Genomic DNA, 21,719 nt, shown 5'->3' on the forward strand with positions numbered 1-21,719 from the left:
CGCAAAGCGTCTTGAAGCTTCATTTTCTCTAGTAGGACATCTACTGGACGTAAAAATATTAATTGGCATGAATTTGAAGAGTGTGGCCTTTTGCACACAGCCTGTAAATGTCAACAACAAAAGGAGCGTGTAAAACATGTATATTGTAGTGATGGCAGTATACTGTGTATATTTATACTGGCAGTATGGAAAATGATTATTTGGAAATGCTTAAAATGGAAATGATCATTTACTGTGAGGTGAGGTGTGGTTGGGGTGTGGACAGTGATTGTGCTTTTGTAACGTTGAGGTATGGACAGCTACAGTCCTGCCTGTTCACATTTTATTCTGTAAAAACTAAATTTTCACTTCTTTTATGACTTTTTTAGTGGGGAGAACATAGAACATTTAATGATTTAACAAATCTTTTAAATCCTTTGTCCTCCAGGCTGGGAGTCCTCAATCACCATGCTAACCAGGTCATCTATTTGAGATTGTTCTCCTGAGGAAAGACAATAAAAACAAAGCACAAATATAAATATCACACGTAACGTATTACAGTTGTATAATATTGTTATATCATTTAGTAACATTACGGCATGCTATATTATCATGGCATTTGATGGCTCACCTGGTCTTGCTCCACAATCGGTGTTCCCCTTATTCTCATGCAAAGCTCTGTAGTGCCTGAGCATGGATGAGGTGTTGTTATATCCCAGCTCCCTGGCACATAGCAAACACTTCACCTTGTACAAAAGTCAAGACAGCTTAACATAAATTGTATTGCACCATCAGTATTATGAAAATACATCTTCCGTAGAAATTTCCATACCTTGTTGGGAGGAATAAGATCAAAATGTTCCCACACAGAGGACATCCTCCTCTTCTTAGCTGGCTCCATTCTCTCCTGACTTTCTCTCCTCACTCTCCTAAACCTCCAAACTCTCTCCAAACTCTCACTAACCGCAACTCTCCATCAAACACCCACATTTTGAATGAAGTCTGAGAGGTTTATATCGCTGTCATAGCTCGTGGCAAAGTTCAAACCACTTCATGAACCAGTCACATGGTACAGCCGGGCAGCGAGGCTTCGGACGTCATCATTTTCAGCTCCTCCCATAAATGAAGCAACCCTCTTTACGCGCATCGTGGAAACGCCCCCTCAATTACTCGACACAAGCTCTGAAGCCTCGATACAGAATGTCACATCACTAATGTTTACCACCAACCACTGTAGAAATCATAAACGACATAACAGACCCCAAAATAAAGCCAAAACGTCTCTATCGCCCCCTGGTGTGTGGCTGCAGTACAGGTAATTAACCCTACCTCCTCCACCTAGCAGACGTAAAGTTAAGCCTAATCTTAAAAGTAGAGATAGTGTCTGTCTCCCGAATCCAAACTGGAAGCTGGTTCCACAGAAGAGGGGCCTGAAAACTGAAGGCTCTCCCTCCTATTCTACTTTTAAATACTCTAGGAACAACAAGTAGGCCTGCAGAGCGAGAGCAAAGTGCTCTAATAGGGTGATATGGTACTACAAGGTCATTAAGATAAGATGGGGCCTAATTATTTAAGACCTTGTATGTGAGGAGCAGGATTTTGAATTCAATTCTGGATTTAACAGGAAGCCAGTGAAGGGAAGCCAAAACAGGAGAAATATGCTCTCTAGAGAAATATGCTCTCTGTCTGATGTGTGTTTGTAAGGTAATCCGTAAATAACGTCCTTAGGGGATAAATAAATTCTTTCTGATTAGCTAGTGTATCACTTAACTAGCTAGCTAAGTGAGACACAGTAGCGAGTTTCAACGCCTTTATTTTATTTGCAAGGAGGAAAAAGCATACACAATGAACATACATTTCCTCAGCTTACTGTAAAGAGTTGCGTAGCTTTAATTTCAGAACGTGTTGCATAACTTTAATAATTTTTCTATCAAATCCCTTGTGTTTATGCTACACTCTAATATAATATTTACAAATAAATAGTGTACTGTTTTTCTCCTAATATATCAGGCTTATGTCTCGCCTGTCTAGGTTTTCAACATAGTCATTATTGTATTTAACTTAAGTACTGTCCATAGAGTCATCATGGGCTGTAGGTCGTCTTGTTAGGTCTCTTTCTGCTCTATTTAGCGATACAGATAGATGGTCCTGGACAGAGCAGTGTAAAAATTTTTAGTGTAAGAAATTTTCTCATGCACGCAATGAAGCAGCATCCACAGACAGGCCACTGCAACATGATTGAAAGAAAAGACACACTACCACTCCATCTACCAAATCACTGTTCCATGAAAGGTTTGAATGGATCACTTGTCCCTGAGTGCTAGGCCAATTCGTCAGCAAGGGTGATGAGCTACTTTAATGCTTGAATCACAGTGCCATCAGGTGCAGTGTTGTTAGGGATAAACATGAAAGAACTAGCCTCAAATATCAGTAGAAATCAGGAGCAGGAGCAGTGAAGTGCTTCTAAACAACTTCAGCATACATGCTAAGCTGCTTACCTGATGTCAGTTGAAATGGTGATGTGGCCCGAGTTGGCATAGCAGGAGCCTACACCACACACCTAGAAACATTAGCTTGGGAGAGAGACCAAAACACACACACAGTTTATTTTTGTAACACGAGGGCTGCCACGATAAGTCAACTAGTCACGATTACGTCGAGATCGTCGACGACTAATTTAATAGTCCACGCGTCCTGAAAGATGCGGGAATAAGTACTAGGATTTAAGGGTGTAATAATGGACTGAAACAGAAGATGGCAGTAATGCATGTACAAGGATGCCAGCTGCTGTTAAACACCAAAGAATGGTAAATGGCCTGTATTTGTATAGCGCTTTACTTAGTCCCTAAGGACCCCAGAGCGCTTTACACTACATTCAGTCATTCACCCATTCTCACATAGATTCACACACTGGTGATGGCAAGCTACATTGTAGCCACAGCTGCCCTGGGGCGCACTGACTGAAGAAGAAGAAGCAGCAGCAGCAATCTCAGGTATCGTAGCTGTGTCCAAATTTAGGGGCCACATCCTTCAGAGGTCGCATTTGTAGACAGATTACGTTACAGCGACGCAACGCAGGCTGTCCAAATTCAACGACTCCCCCAAATGCGGCTGGACAAATGTGTCCTCCTTTTCCCTAGATGTGAAGGATGGGTTGGGTGTATCCAGAATTCATAGCACGACCCAGCCAATTCCAGTTTACAACAATGGCGGCAGCTACTTAGTTTTAATATTATTCTTTCTGGGTCACAAAATAAACTTTTAAGATATTTTCAGGCGAGAATGTAACTGTGTAACCTTAAAATATCAGCTCGATTTATCAAGACGTCCCATATTTGCAAAAGTGCTGTGACGTTTTTGGAGATGTCTGTTACCCACCAGCTTGAAACCTAGTCGGGGGTTCAAGGCTCACTAGAGCAGGTGAGAACAGCGAACTCCCGGCACATCGTTTTCAGACCCCCGCGGTCTTTCGCTACTCAGGTTAAACATGACATATAGGTCACTTAGATAACTTAAAAATGTTATTGTTTGGCTTTTTTCAGTATTTTATTTGTTTGTGAGTAAATCATTTTGGCTGAGAATAAAGTTATAGTTTCCACACAGCTGAATAAACGTCAAACAGAAAACTGATTAAACAAAAGTGTGAGATGGTAAAGAATTTACTCAAGTGTCCTGTTATATTTTAGATAGCAAGGAGCAGACGGCTGAATTTATTAAACTCAACTGGGACAATCTGCTAATTTCATTAAAAGTTTAATAAACTATCATCTTGTCTTTATTTTTAGTTAGCACATACCTTAAACACTAGCTGTAAGCTAATGATAGTTATATAAGAGCAGATGCATGCTAGTGCAATAAGCTGTACATTTTACGTCCAATGGATGCGTGATCTGATTAGTCAAACAATCACAAAAATAATCTGTCAGTAGTCGACTATCAAAATAACAATTTGTGGCAGCCCTTGTATCGTGTCTCCATCTTTTCAGCATTAGTTATGTTTAAGGTCATTACTTTTGTGACGTTTGTGCTATGTGTTCGAGTGTTAGCTTGGTGTGCAGATGGAGAGGCTGTGTCGGTGAATAGTATTTTAAATGAAAGAATGAAAATGGGTCATTGCCTGATGTCCAAATGCATCCCACCCTGTGTCCTTTATTTCAGAAATTTGCCACACTGCTATCAAACCTAATGTTATAGTCAGTAGCATCGCTACTCATTTCTTGATACCTTCCTTTTTCCTCCCTAATCAGGAGTCCCACTGTGGACAGCCTTCAATAGAAAACTTTGCCATCTTCGCCAACATTTTCAGAGTTTTCCATTAGGTCATGGTACCTGGGTACCAGGTCCGTACTATGCAGATTACAGATTTTTGATCCTTTTCAGTCTGCTTTTCAAAAGCAGCACTCCACTGAGACCGCTCTCTTAAGGTTCTATAAGGATCTGTTAATGGCCTCTGATGCAGGAAATTGTTCTGTGATCATTTTGCTTGATCTTAGCACAGCCTTCGTATATATTCCAGCTGTCTTAGGGTGATAGGCGGGGTACACCCTGGACAGGTTGCCAGTCTGTCGCAGGGCTAACACATAGAGACAGACAACCATTCGCACTCACACCTGTTCACAATTCAGAGTTAACCCAACCCCATTAACTGCATGTCTTTGGACTATGGGAGGAAACCAGAGTACCTGGAGAGAACCCACGCAAACTCCAAACAGGAAGACCCCAGTCTGATGGTGGATTTGAACTCAGGGCCTTCTTGCTGTGAGGCAACAGTGCTAACCACCGTGACACCATGCTGCCCTATAAAAAAAAACAAAAATTATGTGTGAAAAATTATATGTTAAAACTATTGGTGCCTACCAGTCTTGCGCCTCAGAGTCCTAGTAGATGCACCTGTGGTATGAATTTAAAAATCCGGTTTTGATTGGTTTTCAAATCACCAAATTAGAATATTCTAGATTACATGTTTCTTGCATTCAGTCTAGGTATAGATTTTTTAGATGCACCAATGGGATCACTTTTTACCAATCAACTCATCACTGTAACCAGTAAAACAAATAGAAATTGTTTAACCTGTTCTCGGAAGTACTCAGAAAAACACAAGAACAGCAATGGCGTCTCAATCTCCTGATGAAGAACAGGATACTAATACAATTCTAAACCCAAGATGAGCATATTAAGATGCAACTTCTACAGATGCATTATAGAGGTTTCTCACAATAATTTGCAATTTAAAGTCACGACGATAAAGTGGCTCATGAATAACTGTTGAATCACTTTTTATTTCAAACAGCATTCACACAATACATTTTATTAATGAGGCACATTCACATCAAATGCTAAATAACTTCATGCATGGCTGAATGTTAGTTACAACTTCATCAAACTGAATGCCAATGTTGACTGTAAATGAAAATATTGCTTCATTATTTGGCACAGTAGGAAACTTTTGCCCATTACATGACCACAGGTGTGTTCAAAGTGAGGTTATAAATCATAATTTGACCTAAAATGTGTCTGAAAACCGAAAGAAATCCAAAAGATTGTTAGCAGCTATGTCACATGATAATTCACATTCAGAAGCACTGTTGCACAATGTTGTAGAGAATGTCTGAGACTGATCAAAAGCCATCTTGACATCCTGACCTTCACGAGGTTCTTGTCACGCTGTCTTCATTTGAATGTTTCGGCATTATTTCCACTTAACACCCAGCCCCGCCCACCACCACCTGCTTTTGGCCAGGGATGTTTCTGGGCAGTTTTAACAACAACAGCTATAATGAATGTAACAAGTGGCCAGTGAAAACCACGCAGGATATCAAGATGTTTCCTCTAATGTAAAAGAAACTTTAAACCCATTCCAGGGGGTTAGTACACTCCACATCAAAGGTTAAATTCCCAGAGGTGTTTTAATAACAATAATTCATCAATCACCAATGACATGGATGTTTAATATAGGGTTGTACAAATGGTGTTCAGCATTTTATTAGTAGTCATAATATGAAAAACATGTCTTTTACACCCAGAAGAGAAAAACTTTAAATGAAAACAATGTTATACTGCAGTATTTACACCTCCTAATATGCTTATACAACTAGTATTGCGTTAATCGTGGTAAAAGTAGAACAACATAGCATGATATTTATATGCTGATTACCTCTGATTTTACCACCCTGTAACCACTGCTACAAATTACAGTTATTTCACCTGGATAAGAGTACCTGGATTTAAGCATGATTAATACTGAACATACCAAAACCGCTAATGTTAATCAACCACACTATTAACAAATATAAGATAATCAAATCCAAGAGCGCTAACCCATCTCAATTCTAGAACCGATTCAATTAAGAAGGTACAATCAGTGACTGATGGGAAAAGACAAATGGGTGCTTTTCCTGAAAGAGAAACAAGTTCACCTCTCATCCAGTAGCTCATTCTCCAAACATTTACAATCGGCTTCTACCAGCGCACGCACCATGCAGAGGGAGGGAGTGCATCTGCCAAGGCCGGGCTCCTTTTCAAATTTGAAAATAAAACATTTGATCACGACTTTTAAGGCAGCAATATATACATCCACATACTCGAGTCCTCTCACTGGAGGAGAGTCGGATTTCAGACCAATTCCCTTTCGAGGTGAGAGAATGAAGACAAAATAATGAAAGTGAGAGGTGACTAAACTCATTTATTATATACACAACCCAGGGTGATAATGTCTCTGTTACAGAGACATATAACTTATGCAATGTAAAAATGGCAACAAACAAAGGGAGAGTTCAAAGGAATTTGAAGAAGTGAGTGTTGTACTCGAATCGGGTCAGGTATGTTCTGAGGTGACTAGATCCTGCGCAGAGGGTGCCACATGGACACGGGCTTCCTCAGAGTTGCCAGCATCTGGTTCCAGTGAGTGATTCCCATCCCGCTGGCCTCAGGGCCGATGATCACATGACCAAGGTTCTCACCCCGGCCATCGTCTGTGGCCTCTGCCACCGTCACCCTCAGAGAGAGCTCCTGCAGAGCACAAACGTGGTTACATAACCTTCTCTCTAAGCAGGATTCAGCTGGGTTTTTTTCTTCATCTAAATCTTTATGGAATTAGTTAAATACATGTGTCACAACAACAATTTGACCATATCTCGATACGCTTTTGCACTTTTTCTAACAGATTATTTTTGTGGGGGTTGAATGATCCATGCATTTTAAAGGCATAGTTTCCACTACAGGATTTCAATTATATCACCATCATATATGTAGACCATTGAACAATGTATCTTTCAGTTTGTTGGTTATTCCAGCACTTGAGAACCAACGACTGAAAGATTTAAAGAACCACACCAGCATACAGTAATGTGCAAAAGTCTAAAGCCACCCTTCATGGTTTTATTGTTTGCTAGTAAAATTGGAAATGGATGCAAAGATTTATTAAAACTAGTGGTGTCAGCGTTAATCTCGTTAAAATGACGTTAACGGCATAACCGCAATAACGCTGCAAATCCCCGTTAGCGAGTTAGCGCCGATTGCCCCGTGCGTAGGGCTGCACGGCGTCAACGTGTTATGGCGTTATGACAGCACTAATTAAAACATATATAGAAACAACAATATTTGGTATGACAACCTTTATTCTTCAAAACATTCTGAACACTCTTAGGCAAGCTTTCCTTTAATTTAAGGAGTCTTCAGGTGTTGGAGTCTGCTTAGGATCACTGCCAATCAGACGCTTCAATAAATGGTCAGCTGGGATAACTATATTTACTCAGGGGTTTTTTGATGTGATGTTCTTCTGCTTCCCTGGCCCTAGTCAAACCTTAAATACTGATCTGTATGGGTAGGTTTATGGTACACATCAACTTTTAAATGCCCACCATTAGCGATAGAAATCTCACAGTCTAAGAAGGCTAACCTGCCACTTTTCATTTGCTCCCTGGTGAATTCGATGTGTTGGTCCACCAAGGAAATGTGATCTGTGAATTGTGGTACATCCTGAGATTACATTTTCACCCAGGTGTCATCCACATACCTGAATAGGTGGAATTAAGACACCGTTCCAAAAGCAAACACACTTGGTGGGTGCTGAGAGTGGTCCTGTTGCTGAGGTTGGGGTCATCCTGTAATCTCTTATGAACTACCTCTAATGTTTCAGTGACTTGAACACAAGTGATGCTAGTGCCTTCCTCTCCTCCACGCTGATGTTGGATGCTGGGGTATTTGCATTGCTGAGACCGGCCGAAACTTTCGTCTGTAGTTGCCCTGCTGCTATGTCTGCTGCTATGTCTGCGGCTGTGGCTGCGATCAGTTCCACTAGCTGGATTTGTCTCTGCGTCAACCCTTTTGAAAGGATGTTTTTCTCTGCTTGGGTGAGTTGTCTGTCAGGCAGATTTTTAATCCACTTGTCCACATGCCCGGTGTGGCATCCTTTTCTCTTCTGGGCGCTGAGGACACTCTCCGTATTTTGCTGTGGCTTCCCATGCACAACAAGTAAGTCAAACTTCCTTTGTTGCCTGGTCTTAGACTTCTCATACTGTATGAATGAGCCTTCTCAGTGAATTTAAACACCTTTTTAAGAGTATTTTCATCTAGAATCATTGTAAGGTTGGGGAAACCTGCAGTCAGCTGAGACTGAAGAAGTCACTTGGATGACTGATGAAACGTTTCTCCCTCTGAAAACACTATTTCCTGATGAACAGAATTAGCTTTTGGGATTTACTAACGTGAATGATTGAGAATGCATCAAGACAAGTCAACATCGTAGCCACTGGCCTCAAGTTAGCATGCTAATATTTCCCTTGTGAGTGTGTTAGTCAGCTAATAAAAATGGCCTTTCTAGACTTGCTACCATCTTTGCATATACATATTAACTTTTGCTTTATTTTATTTGTATACTTATAATTTATTGCACATTTACTTGAAAGCCCTTATCACTTTTACAAGAGGGCACATACAGGATTATAAAACACAGATTGAGATAGATAATAGTGTAACGACAAAAAGAAGCCTAAGTCCTGCAAAACTTGTGGGTTTTTTTTAATTTTCCCTCCTACTAATTAATAATGTTTCCTATTAACATTTTCTTATTCTGGAAAATAATAAATCATGGTCTGAAACATACCTGCAGAACGATTGACGGCACAGAGAAGATCATGGCTTCATTGAAAATGGGGTTTGTGTCATCCCTCTTGGTGGAAGTCTTCTTCTTACTGATTTTCCTGCCATCTTGCAGCAGATAGACTTTGACAAATGGATCTGATGAAGGAGAAGGAGTGAAGGTAGAGTGAATAGTTTGTAGAACATCCACTAAATTCCTCATTGGAGACAAATCAGGTAGACTCACAGCTCTGTATACAGAATTAGCTCTGGAGGCGGTGTTTCAGTGTGGTTCGCTGTCTCAGGCAGTGTGACCATTATCAGTTGACACACTATTTAAAGAAATTCCATAAAGTTTCTGGGCTGCCTTTCCTCATAACAGCCATCCCTCAAGATTTTCTTCATTTAAAGCAATGCATTAACAGGGAGTATAACATCTAGTCCTTTTACTGAATAAAAATAGACAGGCTGCTGTTATTAAATCAATAAGCATTTTGTTTGTTCGCAAGATGTTAGCGTGTTGAGAACGGCACAGATTTAATGGCATTAATACACATGCACTGCACAGCTGACACGAAAAAGAAAACAAAACGCTCATGCACACACTTCAGGTTAACTTCTAATGATGGAAAGGAAACACAACCCTGCAGACAAAAAGCATCCCTGACCTGCGGTGTTCTTGCCATTGGTCCACACCAGGTTCTTGCACTTAGCCACAACCACAGTGAGACGCTCTGCTGTTGGCAAATAGCTGAGAGACAACAAGATCTCCCCGACTGCATCCACTGCCTGTGGGGTCAAACCAGAGCATGGCAGCCATTAAATACAACATCATACATTTCTAGTCAAGGTGATGCGCCGACAGAATGACTGTAACGTGTTGACTGGAGTATGGCGAATCAGAACTCCTACTACTGTGGATTTTATTTAATTTTAAGGAGCTACACACAGTCTTTAAATTCGTTTCTAGTTCAATTAAGAATATATGAAAATGAAAGTCTAAATTACTAAAATTATATATTCATTGCATAGTGTTAGTGCATAATGTATAGAGTTTTGAAACATTTAATTTTCAATTCATCATTTTGTCAAAATGAGTAAATCACGGTTAACAGTCATCCGTTTATTCCTTCTAAGCTGAACTATTGTAATTTCTGTGTAATCGGATTGTTGTAAAGGTTTCCTGAATACCTTTCGTTTGATCCAAAACACCCCGAGATAGTGCTGACTAGAAAGAGAGATCATATTTCTCTCATGCTGACTTCTCTCTGTTGGCTGAATTGAATTTAAAATATTTCTTCTCAAATAAAAAGCATTAAATAATCAACCGGATCCCGTCTTAATGACCCTAAAGTGTCATATTATCCCTTCACTGTCAGATTGCAGGCTTACTTGTGGTTCCTAGAGTTTCCAAACGTAGAATAGGAGGCAGAGGCTTCAACTCGTCTCCCGTGAAATCCACTCCCACTTTGACTTTGGGAGAGAGACACCCTCTCTACTCTAAGCTTAGGTTCCAAACCTTCCTTTTTGATAAATGATTTTGTGGTGTTGCTACAAGCTCAGGCTGCCCATGATGCACTAAGCACTCCTCCTCATCCCTCTTTTTACTCCCCTTGTGTGCATATATCGCTGCCACATGTCGTTGACTTCTCCCTCCAATAGTTCGTTTTGTCCTTGTCTCTCTAAGCTCTCATTTTTATCTCCTGTCTTTCCCCTCACTGCCCTAATACTGGTAGTAGATTGGCTGCCCCTCCCTGAACCTGGTTCTTCCTTTAAAGGGGAGTTTGCCTTTCCCACAGTCGCCAAGTGCTTGCTCATAGCAGATCATCGCATAGTTGGGATTTTCTATCAAATATTGTAAGGTCTTTATCTTGCACTGCGAAGCTACTGGAGGTGACTGCTGTTAATAACTGCTGTTATGAATAGTTTTATAAATAAAACAGAAATGAAGTGTACTCAACTGAATATTAATTATTCATAATTAAATATCTTTAATATATGTGATTATTGCAGCGCCTCACTCCAGGCTCTGTGGATACTGTTCATCGTTTTTTCCACAGCATGAGGCTTCTCTGATCAGCTCACTGAGGACACAGTTTTGCTGAGAATAAAAGATATAATATATGTGCTTTACATCACATTTGTTTATATATGTTATTGAAAAATATTACACATGTTGATTTCTAAATAAAAAAAATAATGCTGTTAGATTTAGTTTTAGACAAGATTTGATCCAGTGATGAGGTAACAATGATTCTCCCATCCTGTTAAACTGTCGCCACTAAACCTATCATGGTAAATTGTATCTATTAGTTTTATATTGATATTGTCACATAGTTTTCACAATAGAATTAAAAAAAATCTGTACGCTTCGTCCATTTAGGAAGCACCCTCACTGACCTGACCTTGATTCTGTTTGGATCTGACATGTAGTTTTGTTAAATGTCCAGCAGATGGTGTCAGACACCGCTGTGCTTCCTGAAACGTTGCAAGGACAGAACTTAGATGTTCCAGTTCCAGCATTATTTTTCTGTCTCTCTCTCTGTATCAACACACCTTATTGACATCCTGAAGATAGAGCCAGGCGTTGAATGGTCTGATGGTCAGGTCCAAGTCTGACAGCTTGAGCTCTGCTACGCCTGCGCTGATATTTCTCTCATCAGCATCGATACCAAAAGCGGCAAAGCGAAGGCTGTACTCCTCCAGGCTGGAAGAATCCATGGGGATGGAGAAGCGCTCATCGAAGATCACGGTGAATGCATTTGTCTGGACCTGTTGGAGGTGGTGGACAATTTGCAGGATTGTATATTCCAAACTCAAAACACACAATGATGCAACAACAATGGAAAATAAACCAAACAGAATGTGCAACTGCACCATACTTCTCAGAGGAATGTGTAATATGTTTGACTAGTCTTAAATACCACTTTTGTAATCTACTTGAGCACTCAATGTGCTTTCTACAACTTTATGCCTCATTCAAACAAGCAGCTTTTTCTACACTAAGTGCTTTCTATCTAATATTCACGCTTGGATAGACACATCAGGGAGCAACTTGAAGTTCAGCATCTTGCCCAAGGATCTGATGACATGCAAACTGGAGCAGGCAGGAATCAAACTCCCAACCTTGGAATTGGTAGATGACATGCTCTACCACCTGAGCTACAGCCACCTGTAGTGTTGCTATTAAAGAAGCTTACGTGATAAGAGCACAAGGTCTCTTTTTTGTTGATATACCAGAAAAAAATGCTACAAAACCACTATTCATTTCCTTTTCTTGTCATCCAGAACACATTTTAATGTGGAAAACAGCCTCTGACAAGCAAACCACACCATGACTACTTAAGATCAAAGACAGAGGCTGCCAGAGCTACAGTTGTAATGGTAATTTCAAGTCATCAGGTCTTGAGGGGATGTGTGGAAACCGATGCGGTCAGAAGTTACCAGGCAACTAGTAACATAGCAGATTTAATAATAGCCACCCCCCCCCCCCCCCCCCCCCCAACTCACACACACACCAGTGTTTGTTCTCGAAGTATGAGATCCAGCATGAATATTTTTGCTAAATGTGTCTGAAATAAAAACACTGCAGCTTTCTCACAAACACATCATAACCGAGATCGCGAGGTCACCTGGGGTTTCCAGTGATGAACAGCAAAACGACAACGCACTGCGGCGTTGAGGACATGTGAATTTAGAGCAGAGCAAATGGTCTACAAATCAGCTTGTGCGGCTTGACCTTGGATTGTGCTTCATATCAACCAACTGAATAGCATCATAACTGCTCAGCACCTGCGGGATCCAGAGAAAAAAGTAGCAACATACAACATACAAAGCATCTTGAGCAGCCTTCCACCACCGTGTGAGACTACCTGCTTGCAGTATTAGCTTTATCACTTTTACAATGGAGATGTAAGCCCCCAATAAAAAGAGAGAAAGAAAGAGAGGTGTGTGTGCACGTTGTTACATGCAACACGACAGGCAAGCAGAACTGACAGCAAATAAATGAGAGGAAAAGAGGGAGAAAACGGGGTATTTGGGTGGGTGGGGGCTTGGGGGTTTTGACAGAACGCAAAACAAAAGCAGTAACAGCACAGAGAGGCGCTGGAGAAGAAAAAAAAGAGCAAAAGGAAGCATAGATGCAAGGGGTGGGTGGAGGGAGGCCTGCGTGGCCATCGGAGCGAGTAAAGCTGATGTCAGCATTTCCTTTGGTCTTCCCTTGACATTAAAGAGGGAGACACTAAAGCTGCTGCATCGGCGGCTGCTCCTGTTATGATCACCGTCAGATCAAACCCCTCCGAACGGCACGGCAACTAAAACTGGGGCACCGACGAGTCCCCGCGGCATCCCGTGCAAGCCTGCACAAAACCACAGCCCCACAATGGAGCGATGACTCACAGCGTGGAAGAAATGTGTGAATATTCTGGCAGCGTTAGTGCCAAGAGCAGAAGGCGAGCGCCAGGTGTAGCAGATGGCGGGAGCGACGCCTTGTTTCTTCTCTTGTCAGAACAGTTGCTTCTTACTAAGAGCGTGATGAAATTGTTCTAGTGGTGAATTTAAAGGAAAGCTAAAAATGAAGTAGATTATCAGGAAGCAAATGCACCACAAAAGCTATAATGGAATGCAGTACAAGTAAATGTTTTGTTAATGCTCTTAATGAAGCAAGTGAGCAGCTGAAATGATTTAATTTGATTTACTCAGACTGTTTTGGATTAAAATGTAGTGACTGTGGAGGCTATTTAACTACAGCAGGCTCACTGTCATGTTCTACAAACCAATTTGAGATGATTCTTTGTAACACGGCACATTATCTTTATGAAAGCAGCTATCATATAAGATAAGATAAGATAAGATAAGATAACCTTTATTAGTCCCACACGTGGGAAATTTGTTTTGTCACAGCAGGAGTGGACAGTGCAAAAGTTATGAGGCAAAAATTAGAATACAATAAGAATAAATACAGTACACAGCTGTACAGAATAGAATAAAATACTATATACAGTAGAATAAAATAAAATAAATATACAATAAGATAAAAATAGAATACAAATACAAATACTATATACAACTGAGTAAAAATACAACGATGACAGAAAAGATTATTGCACTTAGTATTATTGCATATGTATGGATGTATGTGCTTGATCAGTTAAAGTCTTTATTATGGAGTCTGACAGCAGTGGGGAGGAAAGACCTGCGAAATCTCTCCGTCCCACACCGTGGGTGCCGCAGTCTCCCACTGAAGGAGCTGCTCAGTGCTGTCACAGTCTGCTGCATGGGGTGGGAGATGTTGTCCAACAGGGATGACAGCTTAGCCGCCGTTCTCCTGTCACTCACCACCTCCACTGGGTCCAGAGGGCATCCTAGAACAGAGCTGGCCCTTCGGATCACCCTGTTCAGTCTCTTCCTGTCCCCAGCAGAGATGCTGCCGCCCCAGCAGACCACACCATAAAAGATAGCAGAAGCCACAACAGAGTCATAGAAGGTCTTCAGGAGTGTGCCCTCCACCCCAAACGACCTGAGTCTCCGCAGCAGGTACAGCCTGCTCTGCCCTTTCCTGTAGAGGGCGTCTGAGTTATGAGTCCAGTCCAGTCTATTGTTCAGATGAACACCAAGGTACCTGTAGCTGTCCACAGCCTCAATGTCCATACCTTGGATGTTCAGTGGTTGCAGTGGAGAATGCTTGTGCCTGCGGAAGTCTACCACCAGTTCCTTGGTTTTACTGGCGTTGATCTGGAGGTAGTTGATGGGTAGATGTGATGGGTGAACTGTGACTGTGGTGTTTAGATGATGCTCAGTTGGTACTAAGAAGCCCAAAGTATACCAAAAAAATATCCCCCATATCATCAAACCACCAACAACAGCCTGAAACACTGATACAAGACAGGACGGGTTCATGCTTTCCTCTTGTTTATGCTGACTTCTGACTTGCAGCAGCAATCGAGGCGACGTTTTGCTAACCCTCTGTTGTCTAATTTGGCTGTGAATGTGCAAACTGTAACCTCAGTTTTATGTTCTTAGCTGGCAGGATTTGCACCTGGTCTGGTCTTCTGCTTCTGTAGCCAAAGGTTCAGCGTGTTGTCCATTCAGATGCTCTTCTGCATAACTTGGGTGTAGCGACTGATTATTTGCATCACTGTTGGCTTTCTATCAGCTCAAAGCAGTCTGGCCATTCTCGTCTGACCTCTGACATCAACGAGGCATTTTCACCCAGACAACAGCTGCTCACAGGATATTTTCTCTTTTTCAGAACATCTGTAAAGCGTACAGATGGTTTTGCTGGGAAATGTCAGTAGATCAGCAGTTTCTAAAATACACAGACCAGCGCTTCTGGTTCACAAGCATGCCACGTTTAGAGTCACTTGAATCACCTTTCTTCCCCATTCTGATGCTCAGTTTGAACTTCAGCGGGTCATCTTGTCTTGTCTAAATGCACTAATTGACTGATTAAACAATAGATGTTCAACTGTATCTAAACTGGCTGGTAAGTGTTACACTCCAATAGAAGTCATTATGTACTCCATTAAATGACAAAATGAAAAGTTAATTGAGAAAAAAGAAAACACTGCAGAATGTGCCATTGCATTGTCTTGCTCATCAAATTACAGTGTCTTTAAAGCACTATTCTTCCGAGTGAGATAATTAATGTACTTTTATAATTTTTGGGGTTACTGCTCGTTGTAAGAAAGGCTTGCCCATTGGAGACATTAAAGGCATCCTTGATCCAGTAAAAGATGTGAAATAACCTTCCTGCAGCTCTCGGGGGATTGTCCACTCAAGCAAATGAAATGGGCTCTTCTGACGGACAGGAAAGAACTGGCTTGTCGAGCTGCAGGATCGAGCATCTCCTCCTGAGGGACGTATCACTGTCTCTGACTAAAATTCAGCCAGGTCTGAGATCTTAAACACATTTCAAGGGAGCCCAAACTGCCCTCACTGAGCAGGAAGGCTTTCGATGCCACGTTATTCCTCCATGAATTTATCAGAAGCAAATTTTATCTTAAGTTCAGTCATCTCAGCACTAAGTGCTAATTAGCCATCCGTTAGTTTCGTTTAGTTTCAGTCCTCCAGCATCACAAACCCGCTCTTTTAGCAGTCAAAAGCATGAATAAAAAAAGGCCCCCCATCACATTTTTACACTCTATTGCAAGCTAACGAGGAACACCGCAGCTGTCATGATACATGTGTTCGCTACATTACATTAACACAGCTATGTATGATGCTTGCTTTCACGCTTTGATTAACTTGTTAATAAATAATGTTTTTATCTCAAATTTAAGGTTTGGCTGTTATTGTCCTTTTTTATATCTGTGAAACATTATATTACTTGTAATGGTCATTTTTAGCCATGGCAGCTGGTTCTTCATCAACTTTGCCACCGTGTAAAATATCTCACCAGTGAGTCATGGTTTTATTTATATCATTCATCTGTGGGTCATCTGCCTCCTCTGCTGTAACTCTGTCGTCACACAAGGTCCTCACATCTGTCCTGCCTCCCCACCTGCTGCATCACTTGATGTTCCACATCCCTGTTCCCACTCTGCTCATTAGTTCTTCAGTACTCCTGCTCCACCCTGAACAACTTGACAGATTTTTGCTTTGAGCTTTGGAGTCTTTTTGCCAGTTTGTATTCTGCCTGCTTTTGGCCTACTACTTTCTGTTTAATGCTAATTAGCAAATGCAAAAAAGTAAGTATTTAGAAAACATTTAAAAAAAAAAACATAACAGGGAAAGCCATTCCCCTTAAAAAACAGAGTCCCACTTTAATTATAATTATGAGGTACTAAAAAACAAAAATAACCATTAGTACCTTCTACAAGTGAAACTCCATTGAAAGCCATTATTATTTATTATATAAAACAAGTACTGTGAAGACCTTTACTGTCCTTTTTGACATTTTACATTCTAGATGAATTAAACACAGCATCTTGAGGTCTGTCATATTTTCCCTCAAACCTTTTGCAAAGCAAATTACCTTGAAATGAAACCTACATTTTGTATTCATTTATTTAAACATAAGAAATTCTAAAATGTATCTTTTTATCACACAGATTCCATGAGGTCTCCCATAGTATGAAAATACCAGAAGGCAGAGGTTTCCTTACCCTTGTCACTCCCACATTAATCTCCTCTGGCCCCAGTGAGACTCTGATGAAGCAGCCAGGGAAGTCGCCTTCCTCCTTCTCCAGCAGGTCTTTGCCCTGGTGCAGGGTGATGTGGAGCAATCCCATCCCCTGGCCCGGGTGCTTGGATGGTTCAAATTCCAGGGTCACCTCCAGCTGGCCAACAGTGAAGTCATTACCAAAGTTGTTGGCAATAGAGGAGATTGAGCTGAGTGAGTCGGTAGAGATGGATCGGTTGAGCTGAGCTATGCCTGATGGGTCCAACTCTCTACTCATTAGCTCCAAATGGCCCAGGTCCCTGAAGCCATCTGGGGTGTCGCCAAGGGCCAGACTAGGCTTACGGCTGGATGTGGTGGAGGTTCGCCGGTGGTTATTGGCTGCCACTCTCTTTGAGTAGAGGATTAAAAAAAATGACAAAACAACATTTTAACACCTCAAGGATTTTTTTCACTTGAGAAACAGGACATGGAAACATCTGATGGCAACTTTTAGGTTGACAACATGAACTTGTCAGCAAAGAATGGATTCAGGGAGCGGCTATACTTGTAATAATTCACCTGTTATGGTCTTTTAGCTCTGTTACTGGTCTCTACCAACTCTTCAGAGGAATAGCTCGCTGTTTAGCAACTTTAATGCACTTTTGTTTGTATGCTAGTTGTTACATATGCATTATGAATAAATTAGTTTTTCCACAAAACTGTGTTAAAGAAAAAAACTAATGAGTATTGGACATAACCTTTGTTGACATCAGCTGCTACAGAAGAACAAAGTTTATTTGATAGTTAGCTAGTGAGATAGCTATATAGCTAGCTAGCTATCTAATAAACCTTGTTCTAGCAATTAGATACATAGTAGTGGTCCTGATTTTAAAAAAGTGATGAAAAACAAAGAAAATAAAAAATAAGGTAAAGTTAGATTAAAAAGTAGACTGAGACTGGAAAAATTAATTCAAATTGCATTCATTTCCACAGATTTACACTATAATGCTAAGAAACAACTGCAAAAAGTTGTAACATAGAAATATGTGTGTGTTACTATTGATAAATCTAATATTATTAGTGTATTATTCTTAGTTTTGTCAAGTGAAATAATTTATTTTTAATAATCACTGCAGAATGTACCTGTAATAGAAACTGACATTCAGCTTTTTTTTTTTATGCTCAGTTATATAACTAATCTCAAAAAATCAGATTCTTACTTGTAATTGACACCAAAGTTGCCTCTGCTTCGGCGTGAATCTGCAGGTATTTTTTCTAGTTTTTGATATTGTACGGGTACCTTTTGTCTGACTTCCGAGAAGGAGGTTCCATATTTTTCTTGCAGATATCGATAATCAAAATTGGGGAAAGGAGACGGCGTTGGAAAAGTTCCAGATTTCCACAGCTTCCAGATATTAAGCCCAGCCAGGCCCAGCAGTACGAAAAAGCCCACCAGGTAGAGCCCAACCTCCCAGCCCGGCGGGTTACGCACCACTAAAACAGATACAAAAAACAAATGCTTAAAGAATTCCTTATAAACTTCTGTTTCATCTGTAGTTACATAAAGTCATAGTTTGATCATGGCAAACAGACTGGGAGAACACCAGGTTGAGTAGGAATCTCGAACAGCTCCCAGTGACTGAGCACAGTCACCACTGTTACAGGTCTTGTCATTTAATGCCAAGTGGTGGCTTTGGGAGTCAGTCGGAGCACATAAAGTTTTATGTAAATCAGATGGTTGGGAACCAAATCTGACAAAAATCTGACAAACAAGTTAAAATGCCAGTTTGAATTAAATGCTACAGCATCTATAAAGGCACTGGAAGCCTGCACAGAGCTGGACTCCTAAAAATTGAATTGAAACTTCTTGAGGACTTTGCCAGCTTTATCTCTACTTGTGATAAGCCAGTTACAGAACAATGTAAACTGCTTTCTAACAGCACTGCCTCCATGTGAGATGAGGTCTGTGCAAATATAACAGTGCGGTTGTCAAACACTAATCCACACAAAGGTATTCAAACAAAGTAAGTATAGAAACAATTACTCACCACTCAGATGGTAGCCTGATATATCTCCACTCTGAGCCGAGGACATGGTGCTGCAGCCAGCCTGCAAGAACCCAACCAAACAATAAGTTCCTTTTTTTTCTTTTTCTTTTTTACATCTAATATGATTTTGCAAACTGTAACTTAAATGACCTTTAAACCGTGCTGGCAATAACCGTCAAGCAAATGTGTTTACATAAACCTGATTTGTGCCACAAGACAAACTACACTATTTATCCTTAATAACTCTTGACATCTGCTGCCATTTCAAAATGCATAAACAGGATGCATGCTTGGTAACACTGGTGCATAACTAGGTTTGGTGTTCATGACCAATGATATATTGCAAAAATTCTACAGTGTTTTCTCATCTGGTCATCAGCAGGAAAACATCCCTTCACGAGTGCCTTCCGGATCCAACACAATAACAAAACAAACAAAAAAAAAGATGAAAGGGGATTATTTTCTGAGGAGCTGAAGGGAAATGAAGTGACTTGGTTACAGTTTGGTTGGAGTATGGGACAGCTCGTGCTATTAGTGGTTAGCTTTAAGCCGCTAGCCTCAAGGAGAGAAGCCTGTTATCAGGTTTAAATGCTCCCTGAAATTACAGCACTTGACACTCCTCTCACAACACAGGAAAACCTTTGTATAACAATGTTCATATATATATATTATTTGCAGTACTCAGAAAAAAACATGCTTGAACTATGAGACATAAATCTGTGACTTTTGTTGTTGTGTGAAACGTGGGAATTTCAAAAAATAAAAAAATAGACACACGTTCTTTTCAAATGAATGGCAAAAACCTCAGGGCTCAGACTTCTGAATGTTAGTGCACTATAATTGTATGTGCACACAGGGAAGTTTCTTTAACTCTTCTTGTTCTGCTTTCTGCTGCACCATTTATCCATTATTTTCTGTCATGCCAACCCTCTGCATGTCCTCTTTCACTATGTCCATGAATCTTCTCTAAGATCTTCCAATTTTCCTCCTGCCCAGAGCTGCCAGATAGGAGGAAAAATCCTTTGTCCACTTAACAATAAAAAGATATTACATTTAAATGGTTTTCTTTTTTCTCTAAATGGCAGCAGGCGTTGTTGTCAAAGGACAAAACAACATTTTCTTGCACCCCTCTCTTCCTCTGCAAACTGAAAAAAAAACCCCAACATTGTCACTGGTGCGTGACTCATTCCTTCCCCCTCCTCCTTCCGAGTTTGTTGGAATCTCCCCCATATCTGAGCAGCACTGGGGAAATGGGAGCATTACACTAATGATATAGAAAAAAGGCCTGGAGGGGGTGGGGCTGCAGGATGTGTGTGTGTGTGTGTGTGTGTGTGTGTGTGTGTGTGTGTGTGTGTGTGTGTGTGTGTGTGTGTGTGTGTCAGTTCTGCTGAGCGCTTTGCAGACCACAGTCATGCTGGCTGACGCAGTGCAGGGTCCACTGACAGCTGCTGATGTGCCATTAGCAAAGCACACGGAATCTCTGGCTGAGAAGGAAGCTCCAAGCACCACCTCCCTATCAGGGCCCAGCATGATTCAGATCAGCTCAGCTCTGCTTAAGGTAACGTGTGAGTGTAGAAGAGGTCCAGAAGCAGCATAAAAGAGGAAGAAGGGTCAGAGAGTGTGGAAGGGAATAAGAGCGAGAGCAAGACAAGGTCTCAGACGGATTTAGTAAATAACAATAAGGCAGCGTTGGTGTTCCGACGCCTCAGTGGGTTTAAGGCGGCAGAATAATGATGTCCAGCTTCCTGGGAACAGAAATAGACTACAAAACATGCTCACTGCATTTCTGTGGCGTACGTTCACAGGATAAAGTCCAATTATCATCCAACACAATGGCTCAAGGTTGTTTCTAACCTTTATACATTTAGTAGTCTTTCCTCCTTACCCTAAGGTAAGTAATATCCTTATTATATAAGTACCCAAACTGGGGACAGCTAGTGAGCGATGTGAATGTGAAATGACTCACAGCAAGAGCACAGTGGCAGAAACTAGAGAAAAACTTTCCAAACCAAAGTCCCCCAGAGTTTTACGCTGAGGTCTCTCTTCACCACAACAAACAGTATCCGCATCACTGCATCCAGGACCCCAATCCGTCTGTCAATCTCCCGCTCATCTCTGCCCTCATTCATGAACAACACCGTAAGATACTTAAACTTCTCCACTCGGGGAAGCAGCTTGACCCTGGAGTAGGCACTCCACGCTTTTCTAACTGAGGCCACTTCACCCCATTATGGTGATAAGCTCTTGGTAGTGACCGAAAGAATGACACTGCAGATACAAGGGTGAAAATGAGTTTTCTCCAAAGGCTGGCTGGCCTCTCTCTTAGAGATAGGATGAGTTGTTCAGTCATCTGAGAGGGCCTCAGAGTGGAGTTGCTACTCCTCCACATCAAAAGGAGGCAGCGGCGGTCACCTGGGTGAGGTGTTTGAAGCATGTCCCACTGGGAGGAATCCCCGTGGTAGACCCAGGATATGCTGGAGAGATTAAGCTGGAGGAGATAGCTGGGGAGAGGG

At 41.2% G+C, this 21,719-nt stretch overlaps 1 protein-coding gene and 1 long non-coding RNA gene across 2 annotated transcripts in view; both read right to left on the reverse strand.

Moving 5' to 3' along the window:
* Positions 1 to 249: 249 nt before the first annotated feature.
* On the reverse strand, positions 250 to 955 carry LOC143419658 (uncharacterized). Its single transcript, XR_013099671.1, has 3 exons — positions 812 to 955; positions 611 to 725; positions 250 to 481 (listed from the first exon to the last, which is right to left on the reverse strand). It is a non-coding gene; the product is annotated as an uncharacterized LOC143419658 (long non-coding RNA).
* A 4,283-nt stretch (positions 956 to 5,238) lies between these two features.
* The window catches only part of syt12 (synaptotagmin XII), a 28,906-nt gene continuing 12,425 nt past the window's right edge, over positions 5,239 to 21,719 (reverse strand). The window contains exons 2-8 of the mRNA XM_004570288.5: positions 19,207 to 19,267; positions 18,459 to 18,652; positions 17,163 to 17,567; positions 11,614 to 11,829; positions 9,726 to 9,846; positions 9,083 to 9,216; positions 5,239 to 6,987 (exon numbers count right to left, since the gene is read on the reverse strand). Of these exons, the coding sequence (XP_004570345.3) occupies positions 6,814 to 6,987; positions 9,083 to 9,216; positions 9,726 to 9,846; positions 11,614 to 11,829; positions 17,163 to 17,567; positions 18,459 to 18,652; positions 19,207 to 19,252 (1,290 nt within the window). The 5' untranslated portion in view covers positions 19,253 to 19,267 and the 3' untranslated portion in view covers positions 5,239 to 6,813. The remainder of the gene's footprint in view (positions 6,988 to 9,082; positions 9,217 to 9,725; positions 9,847 to 11,613; positions 11,830 to 17,162; positions 17,568 to 18,458; positions 18,653 to 19,206; positions 19,268 to 21,719) is intronic.

The sequence above is a fragment of the Maylandia zebra genome, linkage group LG7 (assembly GCF_041146795.1).
Source record: "Maylandia zebra isolate NMK-2024a linkage group LG7, Mzebra_GT3a, whole genome shotgun sequence".
Classification (NCBI taxonomy): Eukaryota; Metazoa; Chordata; class Actinopteri; order Cichliformes; family Cichlidae; genus Maylandia; species Maylandia zebra.